At 43.9% G+C, this 12,644-nt stretch overlaps 1 protein-coding gene across 1 annotated transcript in view; it reads left to right on the forward strand.

The window, feature by feature from the left end:
* The window catches only part of LOC138284181 (aminopeptidase N-like), a 280,304-nt gene that overhangs the window by 156,602 nt on the left and 111,058 nt on the right, over positions 1-12,644 (forward strand). Inside the window, exon 12 of the mRNA XM_069222678.1 lies at positions 10,181-10,320. Within this exon, the coding sequence (XP_069078779.1) occupies positions 10,181-10,320 (140 nt within the window). The remainder of the gene's footprint in view (positions 1-10,180; positions 10,321-12,644) is intronic.

Genomic DNA, 12,644 nt, shown 5'->3' on the forward strand with positions numbered 1-12,644 from the left:
TAGGAGCGTATGGAGTAGGTGAGTGCGTGTATTTCATGGCAAGCTTCCAATAAGAGAGGGTTATTGTTAGCAGTAGGGAGCCATTGCTAGGTGGAGCGGGGCCTGGGCAAATCAATCTATCCAGCCTTCTGATTTGAAGCACATGGGGAGTGTAACCAATTTCTTCTAAGTTATGGCCTACCAGCGAGTAGACCGCAACTGACCCGCTATACAATAGGATTTCAGGTCTAGGGCATCCATTCCATCCTTTTCAGATGGTAATTGTAATTTAGTTAGGCTGATCCTGCGATGACCCATGCCCCATATCAGGTCTATAATCAGAGTATTTAATATTTTAAATATGCGTGGTGGTATCACTATTGGTAAATTTACAAAGTAGTATAATAACCTTGGAAAGAGAACCATTTTGGAAACTGTCAAATGATTCACCAATGTCAGGGGCAGGGTCATCCAGAAATTCATTTGCGATCACAGTGATGCGATCGCTTGGCCTAGGTTGCCATCTAGGAGGTCCTCTGGGTTATGGTACACTTGCACCCCTAGATATCAGAATGATTGTGTAGAAAGTTGGATCTGTATCAGTTTGAATGTGGCCTGTGGAGTATCATAGAGGCCAGTAAAAGAAAAGACATAGGACTTCTTTGCATTTTTCTATAAAGGTCCTGGAATTCGGACATTATGTGTGCCGCCTCCCCAAGATGATACGCAGATCCCTGAAATATAGGACCATATCGTCCGCATAAAGGGATATCACATGGCGCAATCGTTTCACATATTGTCTCCAACCAACGGCCCATTGACGAAAACATTGGGCCAGAGGTTTCATTGCTAAGACAAACAGTAGTGGGGACAGGGGCCATCCCTGTCTGGTACCTTGTGATATCTGGTACGGAGCTGAAATGTAAGCTCTAGTTTTGGCTCTCACCATGGAATTTGAATAAAGTAGTCTCATCCAGCGGGTATATGTGGAGGAAATGCTACAAGCAGAGAGGACTGTTAACATAAAATCCCAGCCTAGGGAGGCGAAGGCATGTGTTATATCTAGGGAAAGGCAGCCAACCTATGGTCTACGCTCATGGGCAGCATCCATGACATGAAACAGTCTAAGTATGCTTAAGGAGGTGCAGCGCTGAGGCACAAAGCTGCATTCTTCGACCTGCAGCAAACGCAGAAGCAATGGGAGTAATCAGCATGCCAGTACTTTACTGAGGATCATATATTCAGTATTCAAATGGGAGAGGAGTCTGTGGGAGGACATCTCAGCAGGGGCTCTTCCTGGTTTGAGGAGGGATGTCACGAGTGCCTCCCGAGTCAAATGAGGAAGCATACCTTTCCTTAGTGAAACGTTATATCCCTTAACAAGCTGGGGGGTTAGAATCACGGATTGGTGGAATAAAATTGTGTCAGTAGCCCATTAGTGCCGGGTGTTTTGTTGCAAGTTAATTCTTCGATGACACTGCAGATCTCATTTGCAATATTTGGAGCTTCTAGTATTGTGCGTTCCGGGGCTGCTACCTGGGGGAGTGTTGGCGAGCAAGATAGGAAATTATTGCTGCTGGATCGATCACAGGCGGTGCAGTGTACAGTTTTGTGTAATATGCCCTAAATGATTGATTATTTCCAATTGAGTGTGTACTGGGCCATGGGTCGATGTGTTTATATGGAGAATCGGGGGTGACAGAACAGGCTTAATTAGGCAGGTTAGGAGGGTGACTGATCAATCTGCCTCTGGATGTGTCTTGTGGAGATATCTCCTGTAGTTAAGGAGTCTGAGTTGTTCCAGCAATTTGGCATATGTTGTATGTGCTTCTTGAAGTCGAGAAGCATCTTCTTGGTTATGTGCAGCCACTTGTCCTAGGAGGCCTAAACTTTTCTCTACCTGCGTGAGATTTCCTGTGACCTCCTCATGGCACCCACTAACATCTTTATTGAGAGACCACATATTACCACCCTGAAGGCCTCCCATTAAATCAGTGCAAAAGAGGCAGTGTTGGTGTTGTCCGTAAATAATGTGATAATGGTTGTTGCTAATGTGTCATGGAACACAGCATCTTCCAGTAGAAATGGTTGGAGTCGCCATGGTCAGGGCTCGGCGCTGGGACACGGCCCCATGTCAGTGTTATTTTCAATGGGTTATGATCGGACAGTGTCTATCCCAAGTATGTGGCATGGTTAGCGTACTCGCGACCAGGCTACACGTTCCGGCTTCACGGCAGCACTTTTTACATTTCTGTGAATCACACTTGTTGCATATGACTTGGATGTCGGATCGTCGATTTCAATAATGTTATGTTCAAATCTTGTGCTTTAAATTGTTTATATCTATGAAGCGAGATAATCAGCAAATGTAGTCATATGATGCTTGACATGTATACTTCTCAGCCCTGATGAAGTCGATGGGGTGTTCCCAAGACAAAATACGTGTTGGATGTGGGGTCAGATCAGAGGGACATCCAGAACACGATTCCTTGGATGTATTGTTGACTTTCTGATTTATTGGATTCATGTAAATCGACGCATTGGAAGAACGAGATGTGGAACAGAAAAAATACATTTCGAGACTGATGAATTACGTTTAAGACTACTGATGCCTCTTTCCCTTTTTGGAGTCAACTTCACACTAAACTGTGATACTTTGTTTGGTGTAATTATAACTCTTTAGGATTATTCACACTGACTTTTTAAATATTTGGATACTTATCAATGTTACACGTATAATCAATCAACGAGTGCCTCATCTGTACATTATATTGCATGGTTTGCCTAGGGAGGGAGAGTGGGGGTGCAGAGGAACTGGTCAAGGCAGGAATGCAATGCATGTGGATAGGAGTAGAATGAGTATTCTCTCATTGAGACATTACAGTTGCACCATACATCGACAAGCTCACAGCCCTCTGCCCATTGTCGTAGGGCTTTAGCTTGTTGGGCCGGCACTTGGCAATGGGGGTGGGAACGGTATATCACTGTGTTGGAGTCTCCCCCCAACACCCACGGGAGATGTGCACAGTCCACCAATGCCTTAGATAGATGGGAAAGTCCTGCTCCAAATTCTGCACATAGATGCAATCTACTACTAATGGTGCTCTATCCAAGCTGCCCCACAACGTGACATAATGACCTAGCATGTCTATTTTGGATCCTTGGTGTAGGTAGGGGACTCCCATACTCAGCCAGATTGCTGCCCCCATGGCATATGCGGAATATGAAGTATGGAACAATTAGCCTTTCCATTTGCTGTGTAGTTTTTTTGCTTCTACAGTATTAATGTGAGGTGTATAATTTGAAGGCAAGTGATGTGCACTTTCCTCCTATGTAATTGTTCCAGTACCCAGTGGCGCTTGTGTAATGAGTCTAGCCCCTGAATATTCAAGGTGAGTATGTTATAAGCATTAGGGGCTGTAGGCATAGCTTCAAAGGGACTGGTAAGTGTGGCCAGCCCTTTGCTGATAACAACACCCCCCAGTATTAGTGTCATTGGTGTCAGGCTTAAACTGTAGCTGTAACTTCCTCAATGCTTGGTCCAGCAAACAAAGGTTGGTTGACCAAGCAATGAAAGCAAACATAATGTAAAATACAAAACAAGCGTTATGCAAATGCTTTAGGGGGTGTAACAAATGAGTGGTGTTGCATAAGATGCTAATTAGGAAGCCATTTAAAGAACTAAGGGCCAGATGTAGCAAAGGATTTGCGCGTCGCAAACGGCGAAAATCGCCGTTTGCGAGGCGCAAATGCCTCTTTGCTATGCAGAAATGCATATTGCGAGTCGGGACCGACTCGCAATATGCATTTCAGAATCGCAAATAGGAAGGGGTGTTCCCTTCCTATTTGCGATTCGGAGTGGCATGCAATACCGTTTGCGACCGCATATGCGGTCGCAAATGGTATCGCAGTTACCATCCACTTCAAGTGGATGGTAACCCACTCGCAAATTGGAAGGGGTCCCCAAGGGACCCCTTCCTCTTTGCGAATGGACCCAAAACTATTTTTTCAGGGCAGGTAGTGGTCCAAGGGACCACTACCTGCCCTGAAAAAATACCGAAACTAATGGTTTCGTTTTTTTTTTTAAGTGCAGCTCGTTTTCCTTTAAGGAAAACGGGCTACACTTAAAAAAAAAAACAGCTTTATTGATAAAGCAGTCACGAACATGGAGGTCTGCTGACGACAGCAGGCCTCCATGTTTGCGAGTGCCTAGACTCGCTATGGGGCCGCAATTTGCGACCCACCTCATGAATATTAATGAGGTGGGTCATTGCGACCCCATAGCGAGTCGCAGACGGTGTCTGAGACACCGTTCTGCATTGGAAATTGCGACTTGCAATTTGCGAGTCGCGCCGACTCGCAAATTGCAAGTGGCAATTTCCAACTTTGCTACATCTGGCCCTAAGTATGTGTCCGTACCCGGACTTTTTCTAATATAGCATTAGAAGTGCATAGTAGATATAGCTAAATATCATATAGTATAATCTGGACCCAGGTGATATGGTTAGTATAATAAATTGAGACTGTACTGGTATTACCCATTCAAGAGCTACTATTTGGAAATACCCATATGGTGTTGGCAGCAAAGAGTTCATAACGTTATGGTCGGATAAATCTCATGTGACCTTCCATGGTAGTGTGACAAGACTAGTACTTTGTTTGTTCTATTTACAGTATGTAACCTTACCGATTGTTGGCTGTTTTGTACTGTTGTTGACGGAAAGAGTGCCATGCTGCTGTCTGTATCTGAGTCTGAAGCGCTACCTCCAGATGTACTAGTGATGGGTTAGTGTGGCCCGCAAGGCCACCACTGAAAGCACGGCTTCTTTTTTACTTTCCTTGGCCTGTCGAGAGGATGGTGCAGACCGTGTATGAGTCTCGGTAACTCCCCTGGGATGGTGGTGGTAGGAACTGTGGTGGTGCCCCAGGGTGGGGCAACCACCAATTGCCCGTCTTTGTGAATCCAATATGTTGCGGTCCAGCCATGTACGAGCGGCCTCAGGGATGTCGAAAAAATGGGAGCATTGTTTGAGGATTATTTTAAGTTTTGCCAGGAAAATCAGTGCATAAGTGAGACCAGCTAGAGGAGATTCTTCACTTCTATGAAGGAAGATTATCATCGTTGTACCACTGTACTGTAATCTGGGAACAGACAGATCTGTGTGTTGTCAACAATAAGTGATGCACGCTCCCTGGGCGCCTGGATTATTTAATCCTGGTCTCTATATTTTAACATTTTTGCCGCAATGGGTCTTGGGTGTGCTCCCAGTGTGGGTTTCCTTGCTTGTACCCAGTGTGCCCTCTCCACTGTAACAAAGTCTGAGAGCCCCTTTGGGGACACCACCATGCAGAGCCCGGATTTTATAAATTGTGTAGGGTAGGCATCCCCTGGCATACCTATAATGTGTACATTATTGTGACACACCATTCCTTCTGCATCCTCAGCATGTTCCTGTAAGTGCTCCACTTGTCGACGTAACTGTGTCAGTATAGAGGTTTGTTCTGCTAGGCCTGGCACTCCTTTTTGCACATTATCTAGAGAGCCAGCCTCCATCATTTGGTGTATAAGTTGTGGGATACAAGACTTTGCATTTTTCTGATACTACGCTAAGTATTCACATGAATAACTCTATAAATTGTCTATAGCCAGTTGAATTTTTGTCAATTGGACTATTTTTTTAAATTTTAAAACTTAATTGCTAGGGCCCGGGTTAGGTCTGTGAAATAGTGATTAGGAACTAAAAAGACTTCAGTTAGGCCTTATAAAAAGTTTTCAAAAACTTTGCAAATTTTAAAAAAAGTTTGCAAAAGTTATCCAAGAGTTAAAAAGGTCCCAACCTTAGTAAAGTAAACATGTCTGATACAGAGAACCAGCCTCAGGAGCTCGACCTGGCCCCTTAAATGGGATGAAAATACCCCACCCAAGGGCACACTGCACGGCATACAATATTCACCCTGGTTATCATGGTACTGCAGACACACTTAGGAAACCAGTGGCAGAGCATGAATCTAAGAACCCTGTGGAGGAGGGGGCACCCTCAACATCAGCAAACCAAGACTCCTCAGACGAGGCTGGGGAGCATGGAGAGGAAAGCTCCCGTGTCTCAGAAGTAGGAGCCCCCTCAGATGAGTAGGAAGCTCTAGCTAGATTGACCCTAAAATTGATTTTAGAATCCCAGCTTTTGGACATAGAGATAACAAGAAGAGAGATGGGTGAAGGACCCATCTCTGGTATCAGCATCCAAAGAACTAGGGAGAAAGAGGGATCTTTCAACCTAAAACTCCCAAAAGGAGTTGCCCCCCCTTACACTGAAAGTGATGACATTATCAAATGGTTTTCTGCCTCTGAAAGAGCATGTGAAACTAGGAGGGCAAGGGAACATTGGCTCAGGTAAATGCAGGGAGAGTCTCCTGACATTGAATGAGGAAAATGCCAAATCCTATGACCTCTTGAAGGATACCCTGATTGAGGGGTTTGGATTCACAACTGAAGAGTATCACATAAAGTTCAGGGAGACTTGAAAAAAACAGAGTCAGTTCTGGGTAGAATTTGTGGACTAATCAGTAAAAATGCTGGGTGGCTGGTTAGAAGGTAACAAGGTACAAGATTAAGATGGGATTTACCATTTATTCCTGAAAGAGCATCTATTGAGTAATTGTTACAGTGAGAAACTACATGAGTTCCTGATAGACCTAGGTCCATTTTCCCCTCACGAATTGGGGAGGAAGGCAGGCTAATGGGTCAAGACAAGGCTGACCAAAGCAACCACTGGTAGGGGAGACCAAAAGAGAGCGACAAAAAAGCCACCCCCTCAAGAGAAAGATGGGAACCAGAATAAAAACAAAGAGTCTTCACCTGGCCCCTACACACCTATTTAGGACTGTGGGCCCAGAGACTCCTGGTCTAAGGGTAGGTACAAAGGTAGGAACTTTTATCCCAACAAGGCTTTATGCCATGATTGCAAGAATAGAGGGCACCAAACTGGAGACCTTAGCTGTAACAATAACAAAACTGCCTCTACTCCACCTGCAGCAAAAGTAGTTGCTAATCTCCAGATGGGATCACAGTTGTAGCCTGACCATGTCAGTGAACCCACTGGGGCACTATTAGTCACTAAAGGGGGGAACAGATCTATCCTGTACTACCTGGTCCACTAATATGCAAAAATAGAGGCAGCATCCTTTGATTAATGCGGCTAAGGTAGAAGCCTTGATGGACAAAGGGGCTAGTGTCACTACAGTGCCCTAGCACTTGGTCCACTCAGATCAGTTCCTGGTAGGGAAAACTGTCATCAGTGCTGACAATGTCACAAGGATTCACCTGACAGCTATGGTATCTTTTTACTGGGGGGGGAGTAGTTGGACAGAAATACGTGGCTGTGTCCTCATCCATCCCTGAAGACTGTTTGCTTGGAAATGATTTAGAGCAATCTGCCTGCGTTAAAGTGAAACTGATGAGTCATGTAGCAATGTTTGGGCTCCCACAATGGGGTTGTGTCAAAAAAAGGCACAGAGCAAACTCCAAAGAGAAAAAGGGGAGGTGGATCCTGAAAGAGTGGACCAACCCTCCAGGAGAAAAAGGCAGAATACTGGGGGACCAGCTTCTGAACAAATCACTGCTTAGAACCCCACTTCTCAGGAGGAGGACTTGTTATCCCTAGAGGGAACTGAGTCTGCAGAGCTTGGGCATTATCACCGAGAGCTCTTAGGACCAGGGGGACCTTCCAGGGAGGATATGTGACAGGTGCAGAGAACCTGTCCCACTCTTGACAGCGTCAGGCAGTAATCTGCACAGGAAGAAAAGGGTACTGTCCGTGGCACCAACAGGGTTTATTGGGAGGATGTACTCCTGTTTACTGAAGCCAGAGACCTCAAGCCTAGTGCAACCATGAGGGTGGTAGTGCCCCAGCAATACAGAGATTTTTTCTTCTCTCTAGCCTATGACATTCCCCTAGCTGGGAATCTGGGACAGAACAAAACCTGGAGCAGGTCAGTGAATCACTTTTACAGGCCTGGGATGTCCTAAAACGTGAAAGACTTTTGCCAGTCCTGTGTCACCTGTCAGGCCAGTGGCAAGGCAGAAGGCCAATTGAAGCCCCCAGAAACCACTACCTGTGGTTGGGATGACCCTCAAACAAACTCAGGAAATAGATACATCCTAGTGGTAGTGGATCATGCCACTAGATATCCTGAAGCTATCCCTCGTAGGACCATTCCTGCCCCTGCAGTGGCCAAGGCCCTTCTAGATATTTTCACTAGAGTGGGCTTTTCCTAAGAGGTAGTAGGGATTCCAACTTCTTGTCTGCATACTTAAAACACATGTGGCAGGAATGTGAAGTAACTTATACGTTTACTACCCCTTACCATTTACAAACCAATGGACTGGTTGAAAGATGTATACAGACATTGAAAGGCTTGATTGGAGGACACCCAGAAAAATCTAGAAGAAGATGAGATGTGGGGATAGGGTTTCTCCCTTTGAACTTTTGTTTGGGTATCCTGTCAGGGGACCACTAAGTCTTGTGAGGGAAGGCTGAGAGAGGCCTCTCAAAGAGCCTAAAAAGGACACAATGGACTATGTGTTTGGCCTACGTTCCAGGATGGCTAAGTACATTGAAACAGCCAGTAAAAACCTTCAGGCCAGCCAGGATCTTCAGAAGCATTGGTATGACCAGAAGTTCCTATGGTGAAATTCCAACCAGGGCAGAAAGTTTGGATTTTCCATGATAAGGGTTGTGGGCCCTACCCCATACTTGAAAAGAAAGGGGAGTTTCCTATTTAACTGACTTTGGCAGTTGCAAAAATCCCAAAATGATAATTCATGTCAACTACCTCAAACCCTATTTTAACAGAGCTGATGTGACCATGCTCATGGTTACAGATGAGGGACAGGAAGAAGAGAGTAAGGGCCAGATGTAGGTACGTGCCAAATTGCGACTTGCAATTTGCAAATCAGAGCGACTCGCAAATTGCAACTCGTAATTCGCGATGCAGAAAGGTGTCTCAGACACCTTCTGTGACTCGCTATGGGGTCGCAAAGACCCACCTCATAAATATTTATGAGGTGGGTCGCGTTTTGCGACCCCATAGCGAGTCTAGGCACTCATGGGGATGGTGGCCTGCTGGAGACAGCAGACCACCATGTCCGTGACTGCTTTTCAATAAAGCAGTTGGTTTTTTTTCTCTTTGCAGCCCGTTTTCCTTAAAGGAAAACAATCTGCAAATAGAAAAAATACCGAAACCTTTTAGTTTCAGTATTTTTTAGAGTAGGCAGTGGTCCATAGGACCACTGCCTGCTCTGAAAAAATATTTTTGTGAGCATTCACAAAGGGGAAGGGGTCCCATGGGGACCCCTTCCCGTTTGCAAATGAGTTACCATCCACTTCAAGTGGATGGTAATGCGAGTTGATTTGCGACCGCTTTCGTGGTCACAAAACAACTCTACATCGCGGTGTGACTCGCAAATAGGAAGGGAACACCCCTTCCTATTTGAGAGTCTGAAACACATTTTGCGAGTCGGTACCGACTGGCAAAATGTGTTTCTGCATCGCGTAAGGGCTTTTGCGCCTCGCAAACGGCATTTTTCGCCGTTTGCGAGGCGCAAATGCCTTCCTACATCTGGCCCTAAATCTCTTCCTAATCTCCTTTCCACAAGATGGTTTGTGGATGGAGTGGTCTTGTCAGACACCCTCACACACTAAAAGTAGGCAGATTGCAGGCAAGTCCTCAAACAATATGCTGACCTATTCTCTGTGACCCCTGGTAGGACTAACTAGTATACCCATGATGTGGGCACTGGTGACACCTTGCCTGTCAAAAACAAAATCTATAGGCAGTCAGACCATGGCAGAGAGAGCATCCAAGCAGAGGTAAAAAAAAGGATGCTGGATTTGAGCGTAAAAGTATCTCCAGGAGACCATGAAGACTCCTAGGGCTACTCAACCTAATTATTTAATTTATGGACATTAATAATAAGATATGATGTTCCTTTCAAAGGGAATGTTACAATCACTTCAGGTTGCAGTCTAATATAAGATTACTACTATGACATTTGTCTTTCAAAAGTAATAATGTGTTTTTCCTTTATATAAAAGGCATTTGTTAAACTGTTTTAAGCATAAGGAAGCACTATCCTTAACAAGACTACCGAACATAGAAATATATTTCATTTAGATCCCCATATTTTTTTTTTTTCTCTCAGCTGTCAATAATACTTTTCAAGTGGCTGATGGCAGTACAGATTGGATTTTGGTCAACCTTGATGTAGTTGGATATTACAGGGTTAATTATGACCAGGCAAACTGGAGGAGGCTTCTACTTCAGTTCCAAACCAATCACACGGTAAGTTTCAAGGTGTATTCTGATTTAATTTCACTTAAGAGTGTGTAGTTAATAGGCAGCCATTTCCTTTCCTCTTTCAGAATGCACAAGAATTTACCTTTCTCTACTGCATTTCCATTATTAAGGCATAATACATAAACATGTCAATTTATTTTTATTTTATGGGTGATGTATATATGTGATAGATATTAGCTTGTGCCTTATCTGCAAAATATACTGCCTGAGACAAGTATTCTGTGGTTATTGTTGGATGTTAGTGATTCAAGTTGATGCTACTTAATGTTTAGATCACTTAAAGGTAATCCCAATAATCCAATTTTCTTTTCCTCATCACAAATCATACTTTGGTGAAGTGCCCACCTCCCTTCAGACACTCTTAATATGACAAAAAAGCATATGAATTAGGCCTGTATGAAATTTTTGGTACACTGTTGCAGCTAGTTTTATTTTAGTAATTTTGCATAATAAAACGTTTGCAAAATTAGCAAAATAACACCATTATGTCTTAATCGCTTAATTTCGAGGAGAAAAAATTGACACAAGATGTACTAATCTGAACTTTTTGGAATGCAAGTGGCATTTCAGGTAGATTTTTTACCCAAACTGACTGGGTAATTTTTTACCACAAAAGTATAAACCCAAATGCAAGCGTCATTGTTTTGATGTGGACAGTTAACAAACATTGCAGGTAGATTTGTAATAAGGCATAATTTCTAGTAGTGGGCGGAGTGGGCAGAGTGAGCGGAACTCACAGAGTTCCACCCTGTGGAATTCTGCGGAGTTACATCAAAACTATATGAGATTCCTCGAAGTTTGCAATTTAGCACCAGTAGCACGAGCAGCATTGAAAAATCAGCGCAAACACAACATGCGGAGCACAAGAGCATGTGGCCATTTGAGTTGATTTTGATGGCACTTCAGTAGAAAATCCACTCCAGCTGCAGCAAATTTATTTGAGAAGCAGCCCTCTGACTACATACGCGTGGGACCGCCCAAGTTACAAAATGGCACTAGGGGATACCAAATCTCGCACACACATTTCTGGAGCCTTGCTGGAAAAAAATGCACCATGCCACGATTGGCGCAATTTTGCCCGGAACTCCGAATCACAAGAGTAACATGGAGTCCTCAAATCCATCAATTCTGTAGGCAGAATGAAACACACCACCCACCCCTATATTTCATTTCACATACTTTTGTAGTCACTTGCATATTTACACTACACCAAATTATGTAAGCTTCACATACCCATAATATTAGCATCTCCATCCTCCTGGAAAACTGTTCAAGCCCAAAAAACAAAATTGTAGACAGGGGCAATGAAGGCATACCGCCTATTGCAGGGAACATAAAATTGGAGTAATGAGGTTACTGATAAATAAAGAGAATAATGCCTCATTTTTCATCCTCACTCCTCTCCTTATGCTAAGAAGACATACTCAAGCTGAGCTGCAGCTTTGGCAAAGAGGATCACAGACATGAAAGTGATCAGAATGCAACACCCATCTGAAAATCATATGATGTCTTCCATCAAGGACTAACCAGAAGCAATGGACACAAACCCAGTATTTGAAACAGCCCAAGTGGTTGCCAAGCAGATGCTTGTGAGAGAGACAACTGCATGTCTGGTGAAATGTCTATGATGGTGTCCAGGTAGCTCAAACCCTGATAGAATGTAACACTAGATGAGTAGATGAAGAAGGAGCCAAATCCCTTACCTTCAGGACCTCATTTCACAAACAGGTTATTACATTGACTGAACAAGAAACTCCTAGACAAGGAAATCAATACAACTTTGCAAATTTGGACACACTCTTGGGGACAAACCTAGGACCAATAAGGAAAACCATCATGTTTGTAGAAATCTTGAAAAGCAAAGATGCCAAACCCTCTAGCCTTTTGGCCGTGGTGATAGCGACCAGTAAAAGGTTGTAAAAGTTATGACTTTTAGGGAAATCTGATCCAGAGGCCAAAAAGAGGCTTACTGAAGAACTGATTGAACTAGAAGGTCCCAAGGTGGAGAACTATCTCAAACAAATCCCCTCAGGAAGATGGGATGAATAGAACTCAAACCATCATACATTTCTCTAGTCTAAAGACGCTGATGACTTGCCACTGAGTTTTTAAAGCAGAAGTAGATAAAACCCAGACAGACCACTCCTGAAGGATATGAATAATGGAAAGTGACTCAAATTGTCAGAGGAGGAAAGGTAAATAAAAGACCTCTGAGCAAAAGACATATTAAGGCCCTCATCCATCAGGAATTCTCATTCAAACAAAGTACAGGGAGTACAAGACTGATCTCGCTCACTTACAGATCTTCT

Source organism: Pleurodeles waltl, chromosome 3_1 (genome assembly GCF_031143425.1).
Source record: "Pleurodeles waltl isolate 20211129_DDA chromosome 3_1, aPleWal1.hap1.20221129, whole genome shotgun sequence".
Lineage (NCBI taxonomy): Eukaryota > Metazoa > Chordata > Amphibia > Caudata > Salamandridae > Pleurodeles > Pleurodeles waltl.